The 27637-nt window shown below is 33.1% G+C and overlaps 4 protein-coding genes and 1 long non-coding RNA gene across 12 annotated transcripts; 3 read left to right on the top strand and 2 right to left on the bottom strand.

The window, feature by feature from the left end:
- Positions 1–40: 40 nt before the first annotated feature.
- LOC105768817 (uncharacterized) lies at positions 41–6376 on the bottom strand. 8 transcript variants are annotated; one of them, XM_052630730.1, is made up of 14 exons: positions 6102–6375; positions 5629–5755; positions 5250–5509; positions 4946–4987; positions 4449–4520; positions 4161–4296; positions 3832–3989; positions 3463–3547; positions 2900–3102; positions 2626–2787; positions 1943–2029; positions 1166–1426; positions 748–1026; positions 41–630 (listed from the first exon to the last, which is right to left on the bottom strand). In XM_052630730.1, exons 1-14 carry the CDS (start codon positions 6141–6143, stop codon positions 367–369), a joined length of 2178 nt encoding a protein of 725 aa, XP_052486690.1. In that variant the 5' UTR covers positions 6144–6375; the 3' UTR covers positions 41–366. The 8 variants fall into 8 exon arrangements, 7 of the variants coding, with proteins under 7 accessions (XP_052486690.1, XP_052486692.1, XP_052486689.1 ...); XM_052630732.1 differs by having other exon boundaries at positions 1979–2029; XM_052630729.1 differs by having other exon boundaries at positions 1166–1356; positions 1943–2102; positions 6102–6374.
- Positions 6377–6918: 542 nt separating this feature from the next.
- Positions 6919–8204, top strand: LOC128041278 (uncharacterized). Its single transcript, XR_008196016.1, has 3 exons — positions 6919–7108; positions 7228–7310; positions 7809–8204. It is a non-coding gene; the product is annotated as an uncharacterized LOC128041278 (long non-coding RNA).
- Positions 8205–9820: 1616 nt separating this feature from the next.
- On the top strand, positions 9821–11285 carry LOC105771347 (protein ENHANCED DISEASE RESISTANCE 2-like). Its single transcript, XM_012592779.2, has one exon. The coding sequence runs from the start codon at positions 10058–10060 to the stop codon at positions 10994–10996; it is 939 nt and encodes a 312-aa protein (XP_012448233.1). The 5' UTR covers positions 9821–10057; the 3' UTR covers positions 10997–11285.
- An 8532-nt stretch (positions 11286–19817) lies between these two features.
- On the top strand, positions 19818–21603 carry LOC105770676 (aspartyl protease family protein At5g10770). Its single transcript, XM_012591993.2, has 2 exons — positions 19818–20027; positions 20120–21603. The coding sequence occupies exons 1-2, from the start codon at positions 19883–19885 to the stop codon at positions 21355–21357; spliced, it is 1383 nt and encodes a 460-aa protein (XP_012447447.1). The 5' UTR covers positions 19818–19882; the 3' UTR covers positions 21358–21603.
- A 1871-nt stretch (positions 21604–23474) lies between these two features.
- LOC105770675 (aspartyl protease family protein At5g10770) lies at positions 23475–25325 on the bottom strand. The gene is made up of 3 exons (XM_012591992.2): positions 25074–25325; positions 24521–24967; positions 23475–24439 (listed from the first exon to the last, which is right to left on the bottom strand). Exons 1-3 carry the CDS (start codon positions 25267–25269, stop codon positions 23610–23612), a joined length of 1473 nt encoding a protein of 490 aa, XP_012447446.1. The 5' UTR covers positions 25270–25325; the 3' UTR covers positions 23475–23609.
- Between the last annotated feature and the right edge of the window lie 2312 nt (positions 25326–27637).

Here is a 27637-nt window from a genome sequence, read left to right as displayed (position 1 = left end):
ATTTATAATAAAATAGAAAATAATAATAATGGCCTCTGCGTGTCAAATCTTGCCAACGTATCATCTTATTAATTTCAATTCCCTTTGCCTCAGATAACGGGAATTGTAGCAGTCTGATATAAATGATTAAAGTTGAGACTGTATTATTTATTATCTTTTATACCCATTTCTTTTCTTTACAAATTATTTACATTATCCTATCCTACAAGGAAGATAGCATGAGTTGCCAGGTGGCAATGATATAGCACGCCTAATTTAATTAAAGATAAATCGGAATGGAAGGCCTCCACACTAAAAACACCAACCTACTCTCATATATAATTCATCATTCTCATTTCTCTCCCTATCCCTATTTACTATAATTATTTATGTACTAGGGTGGGATGGAGTGTGAGGTGGTTGGGATTTTGCCACCCTGTGAATTAGGGTAGACATGCAAACCCAGAAAGTGTCTGGAAATTTCTTGCTGAGCCGCATCATCAAGGCCGATATCACGTCTGCAAAAAACCTATGGGTTTGTGGGTTCAATGCTATGCGGATGAACATTGGGGTCCACACCTCTGGGCCCAACTTCACTGCTTCTTTCAGTGATCCAAACCCATTCATAACTCTTCTCATAATCGCATCATCCTGCCAACATTAGAACAAACCAAACACATCAATTTACCCAAATTGCATATAAATTGCTTTTATGTTAATTAAAGCTATACTTAAAGTGTATGGGATTAATAAAGAAGATATAAAAACCTCTGATTCTGAAGTTTTTCTTGCTTTACTTTCAGCATCTAGTCTACAACCCATAACTTCATCCTGTAGAAATATATCTGCTGCTCTAATTATATCACGCAGGAGGAAAACCCGCACCATTTGACCCTTCTCAGATAGAATAAAAAGCAGGAGATCTTCGGTGGCAGCAACAACAGCATGCATATCGAATGACTTCCATCCCATGGGATGCGAACCTTTTTCTTCAGACTTAGGAGGCTCCTCAGACGATTCAGATGCCTGTTCTGATATTGCTGCTATCTGACACAAGATGAACCCCAGTCATTAAAGGCATGAAGCCAAATCGTGAACTAAAACAGACATATGTTACTAGCAGATATAATTTCATTGTAAATATGGACTACTCTGCATTTATAATAACTAAAGAGAAAACGCCTACCAAGCGCTCTAGGCGGTTCCACCTAATGGATCCATTATTACAGATGAGAAGTTCCCTTAAAATTTTTCTCATATCAGGATTTGGATCAGCCAAGAGCTTCCCAATCACAAAAGGGTATGCACTTTCAACAACTTTGAAATCAGGATCAAGAACTTTAGCTGTCCCTTCTAGTGAACCAAGAGCTCTTACCACTAAAGCATAGTCCGGGGGAAGAGAGAAGTTAAAATCATACATGACATCATATAACTGGTTCATTATACTCTGTGATCCAAAGCAACAGAAAGAAATTACAGGCGTCAAGCTTTTACTTATGAAAATAGTAAAACAGAAACTATAATATGGATGAGACAAGTGACCAGCACAGAATAAAATGTCTTATAGGAGCCGTCATGCAAACTTTGGAGATATAAATAGATATGTAGATCTTAACGAGATTAATAAATAAATCTCACGCTGTAACCCAATTGTTTAAATGCAGAAATGCTATTTTGGCCTCATCTTAAGGCAGTGCAAATGGATACTTGATATAATTATGCAACACAACAAAGTAATATGTTCCAGCAGTTGCTTACAATCTTTGATGCAAATATTTCCCCACAACTGTCAAGTTTCATCATTTTACTTAAGAAAGAAAACGAGAACCATTTATTTATTAAAATAATAACAACAACAGACAAACTTGTAGAACTACAAAATCTACAACAGAGTGGCATTTTTAAGTGCTTATTATACCTATTTGCCAGGAAACAAATCTGAATAACAAGGTAAGAAGACTACAAGCAAAAACCTGGAAGTCTTGAGATCGTTGTGTACCCTTCCCAAAAGACGTCTGCAATGCATCAGCCACAGATTGTATATCAACTCCTTCAGGAATAAATCCCAAAGAAAGAAAGTCATTTGCCAATCCCAGAGAGTCACGATTAACAAAGTGCACAAGCTGAGAGAAGCAAGAACTTATCAACACAAATACAAGCTCATGGAAATAACCATCAAATCTCAGCATCAACATTCACAAAACACAAGATCAAGATGCGGAAAATAACAAACATGTTAAAAGTAGCAAAGATGTAAAGGGAGGATTACAAAATAATAAAACATGCTAAAGAATAAAAGATGAAAAGGAAGATTTTGACATGTGCATGGAATAGTAACCAGGTGAAGACTACTTAGAGCCTAGGTTAATAACTACTGCTTTACTCATTCCATTAATTTTTTCAACATCGACATCAATAAAAATACTACTATAAACTTTCACAAGCAAACACTAGTTGAGTCGTCTTTAATAAAAGGAAAAAAATTGTTTTCTGCTCAAGAGTTAGAGGAAAAAGATAAAATTTCAGTTTTGAAATATTATTTAGCTTCATGCAAGCCTATGCCCTAGTTGCTGTAGGAGACCAGTCATGACTACAATGATATTTAAAGAAGCAACCTGGTATAATTATCAATAGAACGGCTCTTACCACTTGAATAAGTCCTACACGATAATGGCGAGGGATATCTCCCATCATCCCAAAGTCTAAATATGCAAGGAAGCCACTGCTAGTAGCAAACAGGTTTCCTGGATGTGGATCAGCATGGAAAAACCCAACGTCAAGCAATTGTCTCAAAGAGCAGTATACTCCCTAACAACACATGAAAAGGCGGGTAAAGTCAGACTAAACACAGACCATACATACGGAGCAAAACTAATGAGTATTGAACGGACAAAAGCTGAAATAAAACAATGGATTAAACCTGGTCAATCAGTTCCCTTTGGTTCAGACATGCCTTCTTCAGGGCAGTTTCATCTGTAAGCTTAATTCCATCTAACCATTCCATTGTAAGCACAGCTTTTCGAGTGAGATCCCAGTATATTTTTGGCACTTTTATTCCGCTTGCATTTTTGGTTTTGTTGGTAATCCCATCTTTAGAGTTTTGATTACAAGTTTGGCCATGAACTGTACTCATAAGGACGTTGTATGGACATAAATAACCACTGATAAATCATTAGGACAAAGTGCAGCAAAAGGTTATACTAACAGGAGTTAAAACTTCCAACATCTACCTTAAAACTTTTTGTTCCTTTAAAGTGAATTTGTGAAGTTGAACTCCACAGAATACTATAAAAGTTTAAAACAACCATACAAGCAAATGACACACAAAAGATGATGTCAGGTCATGTACAGGTTACAAGTTAACCCCTTTAATTTTTCTACTTTCAGAGAAGCCTAAACAATAGAATAAATCCCATATCAATTGATCACCTTAAAATTACTTAACATGAACTTTAGGGTCCACACGCAATTATATATACTTACTAGGGCAGTCACTATAAAGAGAGGCAAAGCGTTCGGCATTTCTTGCCTCCAAGATGTAATCGATTTCATCGAACATGTGTCTTACCTGTTCATTTAAAAGAGACCTGAAGATGTCCATAAGAATGTACAATCTCATTAATGAAAAGATGATAGTACAAATGCAGGTACTTTGCAAAAACAATATGAAAATTAACAATGCAAGTTGCATTGTATACACAAAATAGCAAGAGTCATAAAATCCAGATGCCAAGCGCATCTATTGCAAAGATCAAAACCTGATATATTATTTACAAATGCATAAATAATAACTGATGATATAAATGTACACATTATTGGAATATCTGCACACCCAAAACAAGGAGGACTCACCATTTCATTTACAGCAACTAACAAATCTTTGCGGGCTTTTGCAAATCGCTTTAATTGGCCCCCAATCATGTGGAATAACAATGCGTCAAGGGTCAACAAGAGTGAAATACCAGGCCTCTGTACTTTAACAGCTACAAGTTCTCCAGAATGAAGGTGAGCTGCAAGACTTAAAGCAATGGAGCAAGTATTCAGTTTTACAATTCTCAAAAAAGTAGTCAAAAGGGTGCTATTAGAAAGATGGAATGTTTTCAACGTAAGAAAATGATAGATAGAATGGGAAACAAAGAACAGATATATTGTTTTCTGTTTCACAGACATGGTTGTCTGACCTTTATACACCTGTCCTATAGATGCAGCGGCAATAGGTTCCGGGCTTATATCAGCAAATATTTCTGAAACTGGAATACCGAGTTCATTTTCAATAGATTTTATTGCGACATGGGTTGGAAATGGGGGAATTTGGTCCTGGCATTAACATAAGAGCTTCAAATCAGAAAAAAGAAGAAGAAGAAGAAGAAGATCCACCAAGGAACAAAGATCACTGCTAAAGTCAATCAGTAACAAATCTTGATATGAGCCATAATTATAGGTGCAACCATGCAGAAACGGTTTTGTACCTGTAACTTAGCAAGTTCTTGGCAATAAACAGGTGGCAATATATCTGGTCTAGTGCTCAGAGCCTGCCCAAGCTATATACCCAAATAAAATTAGGCCAAAATTGTAAGTTCAACCCAGGAGGATTAAGATAAATAAAATAGGTAAGATTTCTGCTCCCAGAATTTAAAAAAGAAAAGAAAAGAAAGTTTATTTGGATACAAAAGCAAACAATAAAACAAATATGAGCAAAGCATATCTACAGTCTAACCTAACGTCTATAAGCAACCATCGAATCTTCAAACTCCTTACAAAAATTGACATCAATATTCAGAGTTCAGATCCATAGTAGAAAATTTCATGCAATTGGATTCAATGACACAAAAAAAGCAGGATTGAACAGTTAAGTTTGCTAAATTTTGTAAACTATGGTAAAGAGAAACTAGAATAAACAAAACCCAATAAGCAACTTAATAAAAAAAGTTACGGAAAATGATAAAGCACAGATAAAGTAGCTCGCCTTAACGTAGAAAGGACCCAAGCGAATTAGAGTCTCCCGAAACTGAAATAGTGTAAAAATTGCAGTAAGTTAGTAGTGACCAAAACAAGAAGGCTTATTCATAGAAAGATGTGATAGTTTTAACAAATTCCAGGCTCAAATAACACAAAATTGCAACATTTAAAACATGTAAACTTTTAGTATAAAGTTAGCCAGACCATGCTCCATATAGGGTGCATTTGTTTGCATCCAAGAATAATAGAAACAATTCAAATTATTCATCAAAACATGGTTAAACTTAAGAATATAATAATTATTATAATACCTTGGAAGCACGCTCTTTAATGTCTCGAAAAAAAAATCGCCAAATGGTCAACTTCAATACATGAAATGAAATGATTGCTGCTCTGTACAATGCCAAAAATGGACCAAATCGGTAGACAACAGACACTCTTTTGGAGCTGTGTGTTCCAACAATATGCCCGAATTCACTTTCCAGTGATTCTTTCCTCAACTTTGCATACTCGGCAGAAGGCCTCTCCCCATGCACACTGACAAAACCCTTAGAAAACCTGTACAAAAAAGCTTTACAGCATAAACAGATTAGAAGCACCACATTCACAGTACCGATTTATTTATTCATTAGCACTTACTGAGTGCAATTCCGAGCATCAAAAGTAAGTGGTAAATATCCATGCACTTACACATTTCGTTGCAACAAGTATGATGGACGCCAAGTATCCGGTGTCCTTCCGATTCCAATTTCCATCTGAACTTCCAGAGAAACAGAACGACGTAACATGGTTCCAATAGGTCTATCATGGTGTACTGCTGCAAGAGGTGAAGTTTAACCAACATAAACGTAAGAATTACATTTGCATCCCACAAAGGTCGCAAAGACAAACTGCAAGAACATTACTAAATACACGCAGTCAAAAGTCGTCCTTAGAAACAAAAATGATCCAATCAAACATTAGATTGGTGGGAAGTTCCAGAAATGCCCAACTTTCACAATCCTAAAACTCACCGGTTAAAATTACTTTTCCCCCATAAACAAAAATACTATAACAACACTAACATCAAATGAATTTAAGCTCGGAGCAGATTGCAAATCAAATTATTATTTATATCAATATTGACCAAATAATGAGCGGATAAAATAAATGGTACCGCTTACCGGTGGAGAGACGGCGTTGACGGTTGAGAGTGGCGAAGGCATTCCTCATCGGGCAAATCATAGAAAGAAGTACGAAAAAGATCAGGCACCCATAGTAAGCTCTAACTAGTGATCACAGTTCGTTTGTGAAAATGACTAATAAGTCACCGAAAGAAACGTGTGGTCCGGGCCGGCTTGCGAAACGGTTTTTTGCTTCCTGCTGCGGGAAACATTGGCACGTAATTTGTCTTCCTCTCTCATCTCAAGTCTTACCAGTCGACACTGGATTCTCCGGTCTCTACATATAATGGATCAGTTTTGAAGAAACATCGGCCCAACTCCCATTTTAATGGATTTAGATTCTGCTGGATTAGGGCTGAGGCAGTGATTGATGGTCCACGTGATACAGTTATAGTACTTTTTATTTTATATTTAGAAATTTTTATAAGGATTTGTTAATATAATAATCATAAAAAATAAAATTTTAAATAAAATAAAATATATAATTTTTATTTAAAAAATGAATGGCAAGATGAGTGTAATTAAATTATGAAATTATATTTAATATAATAATAATGTATAATTTGAATAACACATTGTTAATTTAAGAATTACTATTATTTAATGCATAAAATATTAAAAATTATATTTAATATAATATTTTTCATTCAACTTTTAGCCTTTTCTTACATTAAAAAAAAGAAAGAAATTTTTAGCCTTTTCGGAGTAATTTTCAGTTTAGAAATAGTAAAAATAAAAATATCGCAACCACTTAAAATGAAAATCCCAAAGCTTTAATCGGGCCCGATTAATTGAAGAAATCTAGTGGCCCACCCACCCACCCCGTCAGCTCAGTGTGTAAAAATTTGAAAACCCAGGCTCTAGGGCTTATCAGGAAGATCGTGCCTCCAAATTTTCCGGTCTCAGCAAGTGAAATGGCCAAGGAAATGGAACCTTTGAACCCTTGGTTTCTGGATTTGGTACCAATGTTGGTTGTTATCATTATAGCTGCTCATGTCTTCGCTTTGGTAATCCCTCGCCCTTCATTCTTCATATGTCAACGTTTTTTTTTTTTTCTTAAATTTCTAATCGGTATCGTATTGTTTGCACTGTAGATATTTGATTTATTGTTTTACTTGTTTTGTAGGTTTACTGGATTTTCAGACTAGCTACTGACAATCAACCCGAAAGACGAAAGACGCACTAAAAATCTTCACTTTATGACATTAGGTTTGTGAAACTGCTTTTCCTTTGATGTTAAGTAAATTACTAAATTTTGATTGATGGGAAATTTGCTGCTACATCGTCAGCATTCATCGTATCTGGAAAAGAAAACCCCCTGTTTCCAAATCTGGAGAAACTGTGATTAGATCAAAGTAGATTGCTATTAAACTTTTCATATAAATCTAACTGCCTTTTTGTTTCCACAGAGTCTTGATAAATTCATACATATAACTTACATTTGCTCATTTTAGTTTATTAAATGTTTTAAATCCCTCCCACCCTCACCTTTATTCATTTCTAGTGTATGTTCTTGTTGTGAAACGAGAAGTGCTAGAGACATTCTATCTGATATGTATATACTCCCTTGGTCCAGTGCTAGGAGGGTTGTATTGCGGTGCTTTATATGATATTTGTGATGTCATATTTGCCTGAAATGCCTATGATAATTTTATACTGACTTTAATGGTTGACTGTCATTTAAACCTCTGTTTTTTTATTTACAAGAACACAGGGAGTTGTGGGACAGGGAAAGAAGTTGCGAATTCTTTTAAACTGCTCTCGGTGGGTTATATCTACCATATATACATGGCACTTGCATTTGAAGAGGGTAAGAAGATATAAGGAATGAAGCTTTCATCATCTTAATTGGGTCCATTCCATGGATACAATCATCATAGAAATCTGTGTTCATTGTCAGGTTACAGTTTGTGAACCTGTCATGTAACCGCTGCTTTACTCAACATTATATTTGTTGCATATTCCATGTTTGTGCATTGTTGTTCCAGATGTTTTTAGAATTTGCCTTTGCGCTTTTACCCTCATCAGTCGGATAGATTTCCTGCCTTTCTTGCTTTACTGTTTTGGAATACTATCTTTTTTAACATCTTTTTTGTTTCCTTATTTTGATAATATGTAGATACACATACATTATCTGCCAATCTAACATTACCTCATTTAAAAAATTATTTATATTTTTAATGAGATAATGTCAGATAATAAACATCGTTCGAGAGAAGGCCTCGCCAAATATCCATCTCGCCAAGGCCAACTATCTTATCTAGGGCAAACTTTCAAGCTTAACGAAATGACACGTGGCTCAATAGATGTACATTTGCATACATCTATCATAGAGTATGTCTATATGCAACTCCCACTCACCAGGGGGCAAATACGAACCCAACTAAACTTTGACATGATGATTAATGTGGACCTTCTCCCTCTATTCTCTCTCCTTTCACCCAAGTTACGATTAACTCTCTTTCATCCATATTATAATAACAAGAATAATATAATACTAACCGTGAATGCATATCATTTCCTTATTCGTATCAAAATCAGCAAGCCAACAAAAAAGAAGTAAATAAAAATCTGTCCTAGAGATGATGGTAGACTACAAGTGTGATAACATATAGATTAGTCGTGGCTTAGAGTTACAGATATCTCAAGTTAAGAAAAATTAAAAATTAAAAATCCACCTTGCTGATATAAGTTGTGGGTCCATGATACCACGTGTGGTTCTCAAAGAATAGCCTGGTGATGTTTTCGTTTGAAAGAATAGCCCGTGATATGCGTTGCCTAGAGTTCCATGGATTGGGCCAAGAAAAAATATAGGCTAAATTTTTAAGTCTGGTTCAACTTGAGAAATAAGCCTACAATTTTGTATAAATTTAGTCCGAATAAAATGTTAAAACTTGAATTTCAGTCCGTTTGTATTAAAAAAAATTAGTCTTTTATATAAAAATAAATTTAAAAAATATAATACATCAAATATACTAAAAATATTAAAATAAATATTTATATATATACTTAAATAATATTAAGATAAGTGCAACTTAGCAAGCAAATACTTCTAAAATAGTGTCAAAATTAATAATAAAATAAGAGTTATACAATATCTAAACAATAACAACAAAATAGTAGCAATAAAATAGCAAAACGATAGCAAAATAATCAAAAATAGTGGCAAAACCGTAAAAAAATGTAATAGTTTTTTTTTTTTAAAATTCAAGCCAGGCCGGGCCAAGCCCGAGTAAAAATATTTACGTGAGGCTTAACGCGTTTAGAAAATAGATTTTATTTTTTATCTAAACCTATTTTTCAAACTTAAATTTTTGTCCAAACTCACTTACTTTTCGAGCGTGTACAACTCTAATGTTGCCTGCAATTTTATTACTTCTTCAGCAAATTTCATTAGTGTCATTGTCCTTTATGCCCCTTTTTCCTATTTTTATTACTAGAGATAATGTCACCAATGAATATTTTTAAATTCTGATTTTTAAGGTTTAATCACTGTTTTTTATATTATTTAATGTAACTAAATATTAACGTATGATAAATAAAATTAAAATGGTAATGACCAATTATTTTAATTTTAGGAATAAAAATAATACTTTTTGAAAACAAAAAAAAAAATTTCTCGTATTTGTGGATCGCATCGGGTTAAGGTGCACAATGACGAGAGTTAGTAGTGCATTAAACCTATTCGATTACAGTATAAATAAGAAACCAAACCCAATTAGAATTGAAGGATTATAAATTTGCATATCGGATCAGGGATCTGATAGGTTACAGCCATCGGTGCCCTTCCCCGTGGTAAATAAAGTGGCTGTGCCGTAGTTTCGGGGGGAAATCCAGGGGCACTTTCTTCCAAACCTGTTGATCACGACAGCCACTCCCCTCACTCTACAGATCGCCACCCTTCAATCTCTGCCTCATTCAAAGGTCAGGTGAAAGAACGACGAGAAGAAAATATCATGTGCCAGACTGAGCAAAAAGACCGGGGATCCGCCAAGGAATTCGCCGATAAATACTCTATAACCTGTTCAACGGCTGACGCTACATCGATTCCCGATTGGATGGCTGATTCAATCAATGGTGGAGCCTTGCAACAAGTCGACCTTAATAACGGAACCAACGGTTGGTCTTCTCCCCCGGGTGATCTCTTCTATCTCCGTTCTCAAAGCTACCTGACCAAACGTCAAAAATGCCCCGCCGGCGATTATTTACTCTCTCCCATTGGTATGGACTGGCTCAAGTCCGATTCCAAGCTCGATAACGTACTCGCCCGTCCTGATAATCGTGTTTCTAACGCCCTCCGAAAAGCTCAATCCGATGGCCAATCTATGAAAAGCTTTATTTTCGCCGTCAATATCCAGGTCCCCGGTAAAGATCTGTATAGTGCTGTTTTTTATTTTGCCACAGAGGATCCTATCCCTCCCGGTTCGTTACTTTACCGGTTCGTCAATGGAGATGATGCCTTCCGGAACCAACGGTTGAAGATGGTTAACCGGATTGTTGAAGGACCGTGGATCGTCAAAAAAGCGGTGGGCAACTATGCGGCGTGCTTGATAGGTAAAGCTTTGACGTGTAATTATCATAGAGGAGATAATTACTTGGAGATTGACGTTGACGTTGCTAGCTCGGCGGTTGCCAACGCGATTCTACACCTCGCATTGGGATGCGCGACGAGCGTAGTAATCGATATGGGATTTGTAGTGGAAGGACAGACCGAGGATGAGTTGCCGGAAAAATTAATCGGTGCGGTTAGAGTTAGTAAGATGGAGATGTCGTCTGCGACCGTAGTTGATGCACTTACGCCATCGGTTCAAACAGCGGCTGGGCGTGGAATAGGAGTTTGTAAGGTAAATGACCATAAATCTGATGATGGCGAAAGCGATGATAATGACAAATGATGGGGCGGAGGTTAACGCACTTACGCCATCGATTCAGAGAGAGACGGGCCGTAGAACTGGACTTTCAAAGGTTAAACACCATAAAAGCCAGCGGTGGCGATGCTAATGACAAATGATGCGACGGGGGTTAATCTCAAAACCATTTTTTATCTTTTAATTTTAATTCCTTCTTTTCTTTTTCCACGTTACGATAATTCGGGTCCCTTTTTGGAGGAGTTTTGTAGATAATAAGATCAATAGCAAATGGGTTCCCATTTTTTGTAATGAGAAAAGAATGCCATTTTTTAAACTGCAAATGCATGGATGGACTTAAATGTTTAACACATTTGTTTCTTGTTCTTAATATTTGCATCTCTTCACCAAAAAACTAATTGCATTGTTATTGTATTGTCTGTGTGCATTCTTTGAGGAAGAAGAAGATAGATTCCTCTATATATCCACTTATGCGCTATCTTCATCACCGGCTCTCTTCACATGAACATTAAGTTGCATCTTCAATGAAATTCCCAATCTTTTATTTAGTCTTATACCTCTGCAACTTCAATCAGATCTCGCTACTATGCTTCATACTAGGTGATCCTTCGTTGAGTAGTGTGTGGTCGTTCAAGGCATGGGCCTAAAGGCCTTAGGTTCGTTTTTTTGGGCCTGACCAGTTGCCTGCTCATTCTGAGTCATTAGGTTTTCTTTAGCAGTATGATAAGTTCGACTCTTAGGTCTTAACCACGATCCTAATAATCTTCACCTACATAAAATAGTACTAGACATTCTAATCATATTTTTATTTGAATTCAAAAATCCGATTTAATTAAGTTGAATTTAATTTAATTTAATAATAAAAATTAATAAATTAAATCTTTTATAATTTGAATTTGGAATGATTTGAAATAATTATCATTTGAGCTTCAAATTCGAATGTTTCAAACTCAAAACGATTTGAACCAAAAGTGATAAAGATTGAATGATTCAAAGCCATAATAATTCGATTAGAAAAATTCAAACCGTAAGCCTAATTGTCTCCAACCATTAATTACTCGAACAAAATAATTAAAATTATTTTAAAATTTAAATTGACTGATTCAAATTGATTTGATCCAAAATTAACTTGTATGTTACTTTATATATTTCATGAAATATATTTTACTTAATGAGTGATCAACATTTTATTTATTGAAGAGAATAAAGAAGACATTTTATCTTAGTTTTTTTTTCTCCTTTTTGTGTATTCATTGCATAAAATACAGTGTGTCACGAATTAAACATAACTTCAAATTTTAAATGAACAAAATATACTTTCTATATCGTTGTTTATTTCCCTTTAACAAATGAACAATCGGGTCTTCCCCGTATTTTTGAAATCCATCATTAGGTCTTGACGTCCAAGTTACTCAACTTAATATTTAAATATATTATAAATCCCCCTTCTTTGGCCATCAGAGTGTGATTTTGCTAGGAAAGATTAAATCCGAAGATGATAGGGGAAGGTGTGGTCCATAAACGAGAGAATGTCTAGTGTTGAACTAGACGTGGTTCAAGGGGCAAAATAATAAAGACAGAGAGATTAACGTACAAAATCGATTAATTTTTATGGCACAAAGATAAGAGGAGACTTGTGCTTCTTCTCACACCAAAACTGGGGTTTTAGGGTCCCTAGGACTTCGACATATTCATTGACCAAATAGACCATTCAATTTGACGGTGTCCTGAAAATTAAGATTTCATTTCATCTCTCATTTGGTATATACTTGTTCAAATTAAAATTAATATACATAAGTAAGTGGGAGTGCAATTTGGTTTTCTCTTTTAATAAGCCATTTGGTTATGGACACGCCCCTCCATCCCACTGTTCAGGTAAGTACCTTACTCTCGCTTTGAGGATTAAGATTATGTGTTGACATCACATTATATAATAATTTCCATTTTTCAGGTCCTACAAAAAGGTTGCGGGTGTTCCATAAATTTCAGTTAAAATTAAATTAATCGATCGAATTGATCTAATTTAATTAATCGGTCGGTAAAACGATTTAATTTGGTCAGAGATCGGTTAATGAATTTTTAGAAGTTTGATTATCGGTTAATTTGGTTTGAAATAGGGTAATTAACCGAACTTAATTATGTAATGTTTTTAATTATGTAATGTTTCAAGACTTAAAATTTCGGTTAATTCCATTAACTTTCAAGACAAATGAACATTATTAATGTATTTTTTTTATATGTTTTATACTTGTTTTAACCAAAAAAATAAAACATATAAATTTTGGTTAATTTGATTAACCGACTAAATTAATCGAAATGTTTTAGTTTGGTTAATTTTTTGAAAAAATTTCGGTTCAGTTAACGGTTAAAGGATTATACAATTCAATTAATTCTGTTAATACTAGTTCGATTCAGTTAATTGTTGGAACATCCCTACTAGACTCTCGTCCAAGATGAACACAGGGTTAAGGCTAGGTCACGCTATAGGCATATATCATGGACTGCGAATCAAAACTCTTGGCAAATGCGCACAAAATGTTTTATGGAAGTCAATTGATTAAATGAGACTCGTTTAATTAACTTGAATTGGCCTGATTCATGAAACATATAAAGAAGACCATTTACTTGAAGCATTGGTGGTCCAGTGAAACACTCAAATTAAACTGGAGTTATCACGGTGAATATTGTGAATCATAAGGGATAAAGATTGTATAGAGTTTTTTAGGACTCTAATATTGTAAATAAACACTAATACCAATAATTCAATTTGTACTGTTGCATTTGGGGAGCTCAACTAGATGCATCATTTGTAACAATACACTTTGTGTGCATTGCTTTCTTGTGGCTTTCAGTTCTTTCGCTGTTTTCACTTTTGAGTTTACTTCTGTTTTATTTCAGTGCCTTAAAAAATTTCCTTGATTTTCGATGCCTTAAAAGGTTTTTACAGCCTACCAAATAAATAAACTGTGTGATAGCATTTTGATTTTTATCATTGTTTATAATCAACAATCCTTGAATTTGTTATGGTTTTATATTTATATCTTTTATTCTTACACCTATTGAATTCGCAGTCAGATTGATCGTACCGAAAACTGGTGGTCTGATTAGTTTTATTATCAATTCGGTTTTGAAAACATTACTTGATAGAATATATGTGGTAGGATTAAATATGGTGTTTCTTTCTCTCGAAATTATTGAATTTGTTAGGATGATTATATTCTTACTTGAATCCAAAAAAAAGATTTAATTTATTCAAATTCAAAATTAACTTAACTCAATTTAATTATGAAAAAAGTCAACAAATTTAGTTTTTATATCCAAAACAATTTAAAGTCAAAATGATCTAAAATTATAATTACTTGAACATCAAATCTAAATATTTCAAAATTGAAATGATCTGAACTTAAAATGTAATACCCCATATTCGATCCGGTCACCGACTCAAGGCATCAGGATGTCACATTCGTTGCCGAAGCAACTACTGAAAATTTCAGATCAATGTATCATATTATTTAATTAATATAGGTCATTAACTCATTTCAATAATAATTGAATTTACGATTTAGTCCCTTCTTTAATACATCATGTCATGCTTCTTGGTTTAAATCTCTTTTGATATATTACAACTTTTATTTTCTTTCATCTTATACCTTATTTCGTAAGATTTTATCTCATATCATTTACGACCAAGCCAATTTTGAGAATGTTACATAAAATAATTTAAACTCAAAAGTATTCAAATTTAAAACTGATTTTAAAATGAAATAGCTCAGAATGATTCCAAACTACAATGGCCCAGTTTGAAATACTCAAACTTTAGACCCAAATGTCTCAAATTGATAATGATCTTAATTTAAATTTTAAAATAGATTTTACTTAAACGGGAGATGAACATTATTATATCTTTAAAATTTATTTTCTCTTAGCTTATTTGCTTCCTTCTCTATATTTATTGTATAAAATACATAATTTATCATCAATGTGAATTTAAAATTCTATTTTATTAAAAAATTGTATAACTTCAATTTTAAATGAACAAAATATGCTTTCTTTTCTTTAAATCAGTACTGAATAGTGTTTGGGTTAATCAATTGAAGCGCAATTTGTAATGTTGAAATAGACGTGAATCGAGAGACAAAATTGATTTGGAATTATTATATCTATTATTGTCCATATCTATAATTTATAATATATAGAAAAAATTTAAATCAACTAAATCATTTTCTTTCATCATATTATTAAATATAATATATATTTGTAATGTCTTTTTATAACAAAATTATTGAATTTGTATAATACCTCGAAAATTACTACAAGAAGAAAGTAAGATAGTATCCTTGATATAGTAAAATAAGGAAATAAAGTAACAATAAGGGAAATTTTGAGTTATGTCAATATTGGGAAGTATATTATGACATATTAATGCAATAAAGGATTAAATCGCAAAAGTGAGAAAAGTTTTGTTGCCCAAGAGTAAATACTCAAAATTTGAGGGGTTAAAGTGTAAAAATGAAAATTTTGAATGACCAATAGTGCAAATATTTTAAGGGTGGAATGATCTAGAAACTAAGGAAAATGGATGAATTAGGACCAAATTGAATAGGTGAAGAATTATGAGGGACTAATTCACAATTTTACCAAATTAAGTAATGGCTCAAGGATGGAATTGTAAAAGATCATAAGGGCAAAATGGTCAATTAGAAAGAGAGAGAACTCTAGAAGGTAATGATGATGATGGTGATATTTTTAATTAATTAATTAGATAAATGTTATTTAATTAATATTTTATTAAAATTTTTAGTATTATTTTATTATTAAATGATTAATATAAAAGGGAGGAAAGATGAAGATAATTTTTCATCTTTTCATGCCTCCAACGCGAGAAGAAAAAGAAAGAAAGAAATTTTTTTTCTTTACAATTTGGTCCTTTCACCAAAAATTCACCATTTTCACTTAGAAATCAAAAAAAATTCCATAGCCACCAAGAGAGAAAATTAATAAGGAGACTATGGGGAGCTAGAATATCAAGTTAGATCCAAGAAATAGAAGTTTGAGGAGAGAGAAAATCAAGTTAAATATTGAAATCAATAGGACAAGGTAAGAACATCAAGATTTCAATATATTTATGAGTTTGATATTATTGAAAAAGTATGAAATTGATGTTAAAGTAGAGTTTATTTATATAAGGTTCTATGTTCTTGATATGTTAGTGAAGGGAAATAAGAGGAAGTGATGGGAAATATTGTAGAGATAGGAAAGGAGGGTGTTATAAATTTGGTTATCAACATTTTATACTAAAACAGTTTTGGACAGCAGCAGTAGTCTGACTTTGAAAATTCACCAAAATCGTATAAATTGAGTTAGAGGTTGAATAAGATATGAAATTAAATCTTATTGAGTCTAGTTTTACATAGAAGAAACGGTGTAAGTAAGAGAATTTCATATTATGAGATATTTGAATTTTTATGAGACAGGGTCAGAGTGATTTTGGAATCCCCTGTTCTGACTTTATAAAATAATTAAAATTGTATAAAAATTATTATGGGTTATAATTTATATTTTAAAATTCTTAATGAGTATATTTTCAATATAAATAAACGGGAACATCATCTGAAACCCGTATGATGAGATAATTAATTTTTAGTGAAGAAGGGTCAAAACTGTCAGACAGTAGAATAAGGATTACTTTAAATAATAAACTGTACTTATTGGTTAAACCATAAATTCTAAAAATTTTATGGTAGGAAGATATGTGAGTCTAGTTTCAGAGAAATTTAGCGGATCTTAATTCAGAGTTCCGTAGCTCAAGATATAAATAATTTATTAACTATGACTCGTGGACAACTTTGATATGAACATAAGTAAATAGTATAATTATAGATAATATTACACATAAACATGTTATATACATTAAGGATGTGGAATGGAGAGGAGGAGGAGAAAATATATGAATATTTTGCTAGCATGGGTTTGCATTAAAAATAGTTAATTTGCATGATTTGGACTCAAGGACTAAATTGAATAAAAGTAAAATTTTAAGGGCAATTTTGTAAAATGTCAAAAATACCAAATTACAATAAATGAATTGTTTTATTGTCTAAATTAATAAATTGAATGAAATTATTAATTTAGATCAAGATCGAGTGGAAATTGAGGAAAATAGAAAATTATCAAAATGCCCTAAATCTTGGTATTTTTGCAATTTAGCTGTAAGTTTGTATGAACTATATTCTGTATAAAGTATCCTTGGTATAGTAAAATAAGGAAATAAAGTAACAATAAGGAAAGTTTGAAGAGTTAAAGTTATATAAATCCTACTAAGCTTGGGATAATATGTTTAAGTGATATTGTGGATTTGTTCACCTTGTGAGTTGATGAATATAGCTTCATGAGTATTGTGATATCAATATTGGGTTATCGTTGATATGTATAGATTTCATATTTTAAAATGAACTAATATGATTAAAGACTACATAGCTTATTAAGCATTCATTGCTTATGTATTTGTTTTTATTTACCCTACAAATTATCGGAAGCTCGATTGGGTTGGAAGCTTGTCGGAGATATATCACACTATCCATTGGTTCTATTGATAATTTTGGATGATTTGATTCTGGTTATAATGACATGTATAAGTTAATTTGGCCAACATTGGCTCATTAATGTTTTAATTTTGATTGGTTTCAAATAAGAATGCTAGATGAAATGAAATGTCAGATAATTAATTTGTCAACTCCGGTAATGCTTCGTAACCCTATTCCGACGACGGATTCGAGTTAGGGGTGTTACAATTTGAATAGAATTCTAAGCATAATAAAGAAAAAAAATATTAAAATTATATATCAATTAAAATTTAAGTTTAGCTTTATAACAATAATTAGTCATGTTCAATCGGGTTGAGTATAAAAATTGTTAGTAAAAATAAGGAAGATTGTTACCATTAACAAGTTAAAATCATATATATATATATATATATATATATATATAAAGCATTAATGTAATGGTCGTATCATATTTGAATAATAATGGCACAAGAAGGAGATAAAAAATATTTTGATTGATGGTTAGATAATATTATAGTATACCTATTTTTATTATTATTTTTATTAATTTTATGTTTTTAGTATTTTATTGTTTTATTTTAATTTTATATAATTTTCTAATTTTTTATTTTTAATTTATATATATTTTAATATTATGGGGAGATCTTGCCGAGAATGAGGGGTAATTTTTAAAGAATAATTTTGAAGAAAACTCTATTATTATATTGTCTAATGTAAAAGTTTCACTTTACAATAGTATGTTTTAATTACATATGTTTTTCTTATGATTATGATTTTATAATTGTTAAAGGTAATTTACAACTTTAAAATAATTCAGCGACTACTATATAAATTAATCTAAATATATTAGAAATGGATGAGTTGATGTATTTGCCACAACATGTTTTCTCTCATTATCTAGAGAGGTTTCAAACAAGAAAATACGAAAAAGAAACCTACCCAAAAAGGAGGTACATATACAACATTGATTTTATAATTGAAAAAACATATTATTATTATTTTATGCATTTATAATATAACTAATTTATTTACATCGATTTTGCGGTGATTAAAACAATGAAGATTAAAAATTGAAAAGTGAAATTATAATTCTAAACATTTTATAATATTATACTGTCACTTATAAAATATTATTCAGTTTAATAGTCGATTGTATTTTATTTTATTTTATTAAAAAACGAGTAAATTAATCCTTATGTCAAACTGGTCGCTCGTTAAAAATTATATTAATTTTTACAATTAAAAGTAGTCTTTATGTCAAAATGAGGTCCAGGTATGATCTGCTTGATTATTTTGTTAGTCAAGGCAAATTTTAACATTAGAATTTGGATGAAATTTTTGACATAAAAAATAATTTTCTCTTTAATATATTATACAAAATTAATTTATCCATTTAATTTTTATGAAAAGAAAATACAAATTGATTCTTAATACAAGGAATATATTTAAATTTGATATTTGGTTATCGGTTCTTATTAATAAATTTGGTATGTTTTGCTTTTAGATTTTGATTTGTTTTGATATTTTATATAATTAATTATTAAAACATGCGGAAGAGTTAATTTTGCTCCATTAAAACAAAACTAATCAAATTTATTACAATTATTTCGGTTCAATTAATATAAACGTAATTATCGGTCAATATTATTAAGATTAATAAAAAGTCGATTCCTTCGATTCAACACTTGGTCGTCGTTGAAGGGCCAAAATCAAAAGACAATGAGAACGATTTTGGTATATTAATAGTATTGAAGCGGCGCAAGGTTAAAATCTGTTATAAGTCCCTGCAGTTTTTGAATATTCGGAATTTAATCCTTTTGTTTTTGTTTCATGAAATTTAAGTCCAACGATTAACACTTATAAAATTTCTTATTAAATTAAAATTAAATACAATGCATTTTTTTAATTACATGATTATCTGAATTATTTTTTTATCTCGAAATGTCACAATAAATTTAATAAAAAAATTATTAACCATGATAGTTGGAATTGAAAATTTTAATCTAAAAATTAAAAGAATTAAATTTCTGAAAATAAAAATACAGAGAGTAAATTCTAAAATTTTAAAAAATGACTTGAACCAAGACAGAATAGAGTGTGGTAAGGAGCCCGTAATTTCCGCAGAGCAAAAGACGAAAAGGGGAGACTTGTAAAGACTAAAGAGAGTGCTTCTCTTCACACGCCAAGACTTGTCAAAATAAACAACAAAAGCAAATTAAGAAGGTTCAGGTTTATTGACCTTGCAAACAATTCCATAGTGTCCCACGATTTCATTTCATCTCTCATTCTATATATACCTGTTAAAATTGGAATAAGATAGCGAGCAAGTGGAAGTGCAATCATAAGAAATATGACTGGTTCCTCAGCGTTGATGGCCATTGGCCATATTTTAATGTGCTACACCCTGTTTTTCTCTTTCCATGCGAATAAGGCATTTGGTTATGGTGCTACTGTAGTGGAAAGTAACAAGTCCCACGCCCCTCCCTCCTGTTCAGGTAATTACCTAACTCTCGCCTTTTATTAGTCAGCTTTGAGGATTAACATTATTGTATTAACATAACAGTATAAAACAAATCCCAATTTTCAGGTACTACAACAGGTTTGCGGGTGGTCCATAAATACGGACCCTGCTCCCCATCTGGCCTAAAGAAAACATCCGCCGTGGCAAGCCAGATTCTGGTCCAAGATAATCTCAGGGTTCGTGCTATGAATTCCAGGTTACACAATAGGCGTACAATTGGTTTGGAAGGGGAAGGGACGACAGACACTTATCTTCAAAACGACTTACCAGGTGCCGGTAATTTTTTGGTGAGCGTTGGTTTTGGCACACCTCTACAATCTTTTAATTTGGCTTTGGACACGGGGAGTTACGTAACCTGGGTACAGTGCGAACCTTGTACGGAGTCTCCCTGTCCACAACAGCAGAACGCGTCGCTGTATTATCCTTCTTTTTCCTCAACTTACTCTAACGCCCCATGTTCGCCATGGTGTAATTACACACAAACGTACTTGGACGAATCCAAGTCCGGCGGAGTTTTTGTCCTTGATACGGTTTCCATAGGGCAGGATTACCAAATTCCTGAATTTATTTTCCTATGCGCGGTACCGGATAAGGAAACCGGGGATTTTGGTGAAGCAGATGGGATACTAGGCCTAGGTCTGGCCAGCTCTGGCGATGAATTTGCAACCTATTCCCTTGCAACCCAAACTGCAAATTTGTTTGGAAGAGTATTTTGTCATTGTCTTCCCTCGTCAAGTAACTCAGGATATGTTTATTTTGGTGAGAAAGCTCGTGAACAATGTCCGTTTTCTGGTACTTACACACGGCTTCTAAGAAACCCGGCTTCTGGTGCCAACTATTATTTCGTAAATCTTATTGCCATAACACTAGGCCAGAAAAAAGTGGAAGTGCCTTCGGGTATATTATCATCCCCAGGAACCATTATAGATTCAGGAACTGTCATTACTCATCTTCCTTCCTCAGTCTATTCGGAGCTGAGCCAGGAATTCGATAGATTGATGTCGGAGTTCCCTCCTGCTAATCCTTCTGATGATGGAGTACTGAAAGCGTGCTACAACCTGGTGGATCAGGACAATCTGGCAATACCCGAGATGGTTCTACATTTTGAAAACTTGGATGTAAATTTGGACCAAACAGCAGTTACCTGGAAAGGCAATGACGATATGTCTCAAGTTTGCTTCGCGTTTGCTGCAAAAGAGAATGAGGGGGACGTCACAATCATTGGTAATCATCAACAGCAGAAGCTCAACATGCTCTTTAACATCCCAGATCAGAGGTTGGAAATTGGACCTGGTAAGTGCTAACTTTTCATGCTGCAGGAATCTCAGCTGATGAGATGACAATATAAGACCCAAGTTCCTGCTCCTTCACTTTTCCATGTCATTGTGTTTAATTGTAAACTTCTATATCCTGTTCCTTCACGTCGTTTTAATCAATCTTAAGATTACAATTGCAGAATTGCAAATGGAATCAATCTTTGTCCTTTTAATCAGTCTTTATGTTACAGTCTAGCAGATAAATAAACTGTGTGATAGTATTTTGATTTTTAACATTGTTTTAGAATTATCAATCCTTGAATTTATTATGGTTTTAGTGATCACGAACATGAATCATTTTAAGTTGAGTATTCAATAATTAACTTTGAACCCACAAAAAATATCCAATGAATTACTTCTTAGAGTTTGTCAGTTGGATATATCGTCTACCATATTCAATTCTATATGTTAATACAAATCTCAACCCTTACCACACTCTCTGTATCAAATTCAACACATCTCAATTAATTTTGTTACTTGTTTATACAAATCTAAATGGTGAATGAGATGACTTTTATACATTTTTGCAGTCATGATGAACAAGAGACAATGACCAGCTTTTAATGTAGGGGCTGCCTGAACAGCTCATAGTTACAGAGTGCCATCTGATTAGTGTCAGTTTTATTGCCATTAATGTTTAACCCAACAAATATACAGGGATATTTGTGATGGCAGGAGATTCTATCTCATTAATTTAATTACAGAATGTTTTATTTATTTTTTCAAGAAATTTTATTCTTTATTTTAGATTTTGCAAGCTTTGGTTGACTTGGTAGATTAGCGTCTATATCGTGTGTGAGTGCATTAAAGATAAGACCATAAGATTAAATATGATTGGTATAATAGTAAGTCAATTTATATATTTTATGAAGTACGTTTTACTTAATGTCAGTTGAACATTTTCATAACTTACAGAAAGAAAAGATCCTTTCTAGTTGGGTCCACAAACTATAATATTAAGGGCGGTAAAAGCACGAACCAGTCAAAAAAGCAAAAGGATGAGACCAATCCTTGGCATCCAGTTTTGTCGATCGTTGGGTCCATAAACGAGAGAGAATGTCGAACTAGACGAGGGGCAAAATCAAAAGACAATGAATCAACGATTTCAGCATATTAACCGAGTATTGAAGTGGCAGAATGTTGACGTAGAGAAAGAAAATTCAACCTGCCCGTAATTTTCAAGAAACTAAGACGAGAGGAGATTTGTAAAGAGAGTGCTGCTTTTCACACACTTAGACTTGCCAACAATCTCGATAATCTATCAAGAGAAACAAGCCACAAGTTAGTCTTAAACCACAGTCCGATTCCGCGGGCATAGTGGGTACTGGGTACTCTCACATTACTTCACGTTTCCCCAAAGAAAAAGATGGGTTTAATACTCACTTACCCATTGATGAATAGATCCCATATCGACATTTTTGGGTTCTAGGAAAAATAATAAAATGAGGTTTTAGATTCTTTAAAATTTGTAAAAAATTTTTTTTAAGTCCCTTAAAAGTTAATAAAAAAATTTGGACCCCTTAAAAGTTAAAAAAAGCTTTTTGGACCCATTAAAAGTGAGTAAAAGATTTTTCTTGGCCTTTAAAAGTTAAAAGTAATATTTATTTGGGCCCCTTAATAACTGAAAAATAATATTTTGAATTCCTTTCAGCCTCCTGAGCAGCCGCACCTTCAAATGACCCTAGAACCCAACAACTATTGACTGTCCAACCTTACAAAAATGCTGAAACGTTTTTATAGAAATACTACCAAGAAACGTACAAATGTTTGAAATGAGGATACTTATCCTAAATACAAAATATCTACCCTTCCCCAAGTTCATCTACCCTTTGCCACAGCTTTCGACATGGGTAATCGCTTGACACCCTACCCTGCCATGATCCAACATGACCGTACAAGGTTGGATCATGACGCCAAGCAAGTGGAAATGCAATAAGAGCCAAGTTCCCGCTCCTTCAATTCTTTCCAAGTTATTGGGTGTAATTGTAAACTTTCAAATCTTGTTCCATCATGTCATGTACTTTAGAATGGAATTGCATGGTTAAGTCAAATTAATCAAAATCTTACCCTGCTATTATCATTTCTTAATTTGAGTGCAAGACTAGTTGCAGAAATGTTGAAACTTAATACTACTGAAAGATAGCTTTAGCCAATAATAGTTATTCAATCTTAATCCCATCATTATTATTGTATGATGGTGGAGATTATTTGAAGATTCACTTCTTCATTAGATTACTAACTTAATAGCATCCCTTGGTACCAAAGCCAACCCTTCCTCCAGCACCATCGTATATCACTTGCAGTGTTTTCTGCTGCGTATTCCCAAATATCGCTATATCACTGGCATCGCTGTTTGCGGCAAATGCTAGGCATACCTGTGACACATTAGCAACGTACAAAGTCCCCACCAGTGGGATTGTCAACTTAACGCCTCCGCGGAAGAAGAAGCTTATCTTTGGAATATTAACAGATTTGTATTTGCTGAAATCATAGCATGTGTCAAGTATTGAAAGTTCTCTACCCATTCGATACCGTCTCATCCTTTGTCGAAATTCAGACCGTAGTGCTGCATAAGCATCCGGTGGCAAGCGTGTGATGACAGTTCCAGAGTCGATGATTGCACCAGCTGTGGTGAAAACCGATGCTGAAATCGATAGTCTTTTGCCACCAACGCTGATTCCAGTAATGTCAAGGCCGTAAAACGATGAATCTTGAATGCTTGTGGATAATGGAGTGAATTTTACGGATTTCGAGCCGTACCTCCTGCATTTGCCCAAAGTTAGGAAACCAATCGAGCTGGAGGACGATGGTAAGCAATAAGAGAAAATTTTGTTGTATTTCCTGGCTGTTTGTGAAGGTAAAGATAACTGATCTCTGCCAAGTCCCAACAAACCAGCTGCACCACCAAAAAGACCTTGGTTGTTTTGACCACAACCGAAAAGAAAGTTGTCGAACACATCAAATGGCGTCAAGGTAAGCCTTTCTTTGGCAAAGAATCCGGTCGAGAAAGAAGAGTCTCCGTATTGAATTCTGTAGACACATGTTGACAACGAGCAAAGAGGTAGATGACCTGATAGCATTTGGTTCACGTCATAATCTATTCAATTATAAGAGTAAACTCTGAATTCCAATTAGTTATTTATATTATTACCTGTTGCAGACACGAGTGAACTGCACTGTACCGAGTTGCAGGAAACGTTGGAATATGTTGAGGAAACAGAGGGGTCGAATTTGGCATCCCTCTGGTGATAGCAATAACCTAGGCAAGGCTCACATTGTGTCCAGGTGATATCGCTCCCTGTATCAAATATGAGAGACAGTTGTTTCTTTGGTGTGCCAACACCCACGGTGACTATATAATTCCCTGAGCCCACCACTCTGCCATCCTTGGCTGGGAGATTGGCCACATCAGTCACCTTCACATCCGCCTTGGAGCCTGATTTGTTGGCTAGCCTGGATTGAATATATCTAACTCGGCCTTCATCTTGGAAGAAAGTCTCCGCATGAGTGGGAGGTGTTTTGGCTCTGTCTAAATGAAGCGGAGAGCATGGACCGTGCTTGTGGACAACTTGTAAAGATGATTTTTGGTGGTGAAGACCTGAAATTCAAAGCTGTTTATCCTTGTTTCTTCAATCAAGTATATTTGATTTCATGCAACATATATTTTAAAGAAAGAACAAAGAACAAGCGATTTCGAAATTAACCTTGGGTAGATGAGTTGCAAGCAGCTGATTGGAGTAGAGAATTAAGGTGAAGAATATGGTGAAAGGACTTGCTTTTTGTCCCTTGGAATGCAAATGTAGTCTTGCAGGAAGAGCAGAAGATAATGAGCAAGAGGAAGAAGAGAGAATTAGCAGAAAGTTGGAAAGCTATAGAGTTTGGTACAATCATAGTCGCCATTGACAAAATTGTACCACTCCTATGTGCTAGCTGCTTCTTTCTCACCTATATATATTGATGTTGTGAATACCAGTACTTTTATAGTGCTTGTAGTTGTTATTTAATTGATTATCAAATTTCCAACACAAAGGTAAGATTATTGGGAAGCAAAAGTTGGACATGCGATTATAGTCAAAGTCAACCATAATTAGATCCTTTAATTGGTTGGACTTGGAGATACAATCTCGTCAACAAGATCCACATTTTGCATCTCCACTATTTAATTATATTGTTGCAATTATTCTCTCAAAAAATATTCTTGTAATCATTTTTAGTCCAAATATGGGGAGGCAAGGAATAGAAACAAGTGGCCGGGCTGAGATATTAAATAAAAGAATTTTATGAACTACACTAATTCATAAAATATTATGATTTGTATTAAATAATAAAATGGTTTTTTTTTAAATTCGGTAAAAAAGTACAGCATAAACCGAAAATAACAAATTAAAGCTTAGTCCGGAATCGACATGACACGATTAGCAATCAATAAGCTTTGAATTGCAGTCAGGGATCTTCAAATATATGCAGACTTGAACTTCCTGTTGCAACGCATTTAGCCATCTTTCTACTTTCTTCTTAGGAGTTGATACAGGAAGCGTAATTCCACAAATCTGCTATTATCTCCCCCACTTGACAAAAGTAAATCCACAAGTACAACATTATCACATTCAACCTCGACATGTTTAAATCTCTTTTCCCAAGCGATAAAAATACCTTCCAAAACTATTCTTTGTCTCTACTTCTATTTTTCTTTCTTATGAGCATAAGCATAAGAATAAAAATATTAATTGACATAATAATTATTGAGGTTTTAATCAAAAGTGTGATTAAATTTATTATATTAAATTATAATTTTTTAAAATTATAATATTTAAAAGTGTGAATAAAAATTTAGAAAGAGAAAAGATAAATTTATCTTAATCCAAAAAAAAATTTTCAAAGCATTTAAGGGTGAAACAAAAATATTATTTTCTTTAATAGAGATTGATAAATTTATGTTTTGATCGTTCAACTTCAAAAAGTTACAAAATGGTATTAAATCATTCAAAAGTTTTTATTTAAGTCACATGCATCAACCGAAAACTCTCAATCGGAAGCTCTCCTTCTCCTTCTCTTTTACAATTAAGTTTTTTCATGAAATAACTTTGAACGCAATGAATCTTTAAACCAAAATCTAAGCAATTTTTTTCTCCGTTCTCCAACGCTAACCGAAATCGAATTGAAACTAAGGTATTAATGGATATTGATCCACTGTATTGATCATTAAATCGTCGCTTGAAGCTCGCTAGTCAATTTTTTTCTTTAAAAAAAAAGCTTAACCGTCCAATGGTTTAAATAAAAAACTTCCGAATAGTTCATTAATATTTTATAACTTTTTAAAATTAATTGACCAAAATGTAAATTTACTAATAATTTAGTGACCAATTTACCGTAAATTTTAAAAGGTTAGCACATAAAGTTTTATAGAAATGAAAACTTTTGAGGACGAAAACAAATAAAATTCATAACACTTAACTTAAACTCTACTATTAGCCCCTAAGCTATGGGGTAAATTATGGATTTAAATCCTTATACTTTGATCACTTTCAAATTTTGTATTTTGAGAATTTTGATGCGACCAACATATTATGGCATGTGTAATACCATATCATTTTACTACTTCATATATTCCTCACATAAAAATTAGCTAATAGATTTAACATTATTGTTTGCATTAAGACTAAAATTCATAAAATAAAGCGACTAAAATGACCCAATTAGAAAACATAGACTAAATATACAATTCTACGATAATACAAGACTTATAGTAAAATTTTACCAAATAGATTAGCTACTACGCTTGATTAAAACTAAAATTTCAAAATTTTTAAAAATACGAACACTAAAATTATTCAAATTAATTCAATTCGTTTAATATTAAAACTTGACTTTGGTATCACTTGTGTTTTTTTTTTTCCATAAAAAAAATTACTTGTATTTCTATAATATATATTATTTGTGGGTTAAACAACAGGTAAAGTGCTAAAACAAATGTATTCAAGATTTCAATTGATATAATCTTTAAACAGCTCTTACCCTACCCATTATCAAAAAGATATTACTTTGAGTGGACTCAGCCAGAGGGATAGATTCAATGTAAACTTGGCAAAGTAATGACACCCCCAAGTCAACGTCAAAAGTCATTACTAGGCCTGCCTATGTGCTTGACCCTTGACTTCCAATGAGGAGAATGGGGAGCAAGATATTATTCATACATATTCTCAAGAGAATAATTAAATGAATAAAAAAGATTCAGGATTAAATATGGGTTGTCATGTACCCAATTGGC

This window comes from Gossypium raimondii, chromosome 5, assembly GCF_025698545.1.
Source record: "Gossypium raimondii isolate GPD5lz chromosome 5, ASM2569854v1, whole genome shotgun sequence".
Taxonomy (NCBI): Eukaryota; Viridiplantae; Streptophyta; class Magnoliopsida; order Malvales; family Malvaceae; genus Gossypium; species Gossypium raimondii.
Note: the sequence above shows the minus strand (reverse complement) of the source record. Positions and strands in the feature narration are given on the sequence as shown.

Bases quoted from the DNA above. Each gene is read 5' to 3' on its own strand.
- LOC105768817 (XM_012589011.2), bottom strand. From the start codon at position 6,162: ATGATTTGCCCGATGAGGAATGCCTTCGCCACTCTCAACCGTCAACGC. The intron at 5,756-6,101 runs GTAAGCGGTACC...CACCTCTTGCAG, and splicing joins TCAACGCCGTCTCTCCACCG to CAGTACACCATGATAGACCT. The intron at 2,103-2,625 runs GTAAGAGCCGTT...TGCTTCTCTCAG, and splicing joins GTGTAGGACTTATTCAAGTG to CTTGTGCACTTTGTTAATCG.
- LOC105770676 (XM_012591993.2), top strand. From the start codon at position 19,883: ATGACTGGTTCCTCAGCGTTGATGGCCATTGGCCATATTTTAATGTGC. The intron at 20,028-20,119 runs GTAATTACCTAA...CCCAATTTTCAG, and splicing joins CGCCCCTCCCTCCTGTTCAG to GTACTACAACAGGTTTGCGG.
- LOC105771347 (XM_012592779.2), top strand. From the start codon at position 10,058: ATGTGCCAGACTGAGCAAAAAGACCGGGGATCCGCCAAGGAATTCGCC.
- LOC105770675 (XM_012591992.2), bottom strand. From the start codon at position 25,269: ATGGCGACTATGATTGTACCAAACTCTATAGCTTTCCAACTTTCTGCT. The intron at 24,968-25,073 runs GTTAATTTCGAA...TTTGAATTTCAG, and splicing joins TTGCAACTCATCTACCCAAG to GTCTTCACCACCAAAAATCA. The intron at 24,440-24,520 runs GTAATAATATAA...AAATGCTATCAG, and splicing joins TTCACTCGTGTCTGCAACAG to GTCATCTACCTCTTTGCTCG.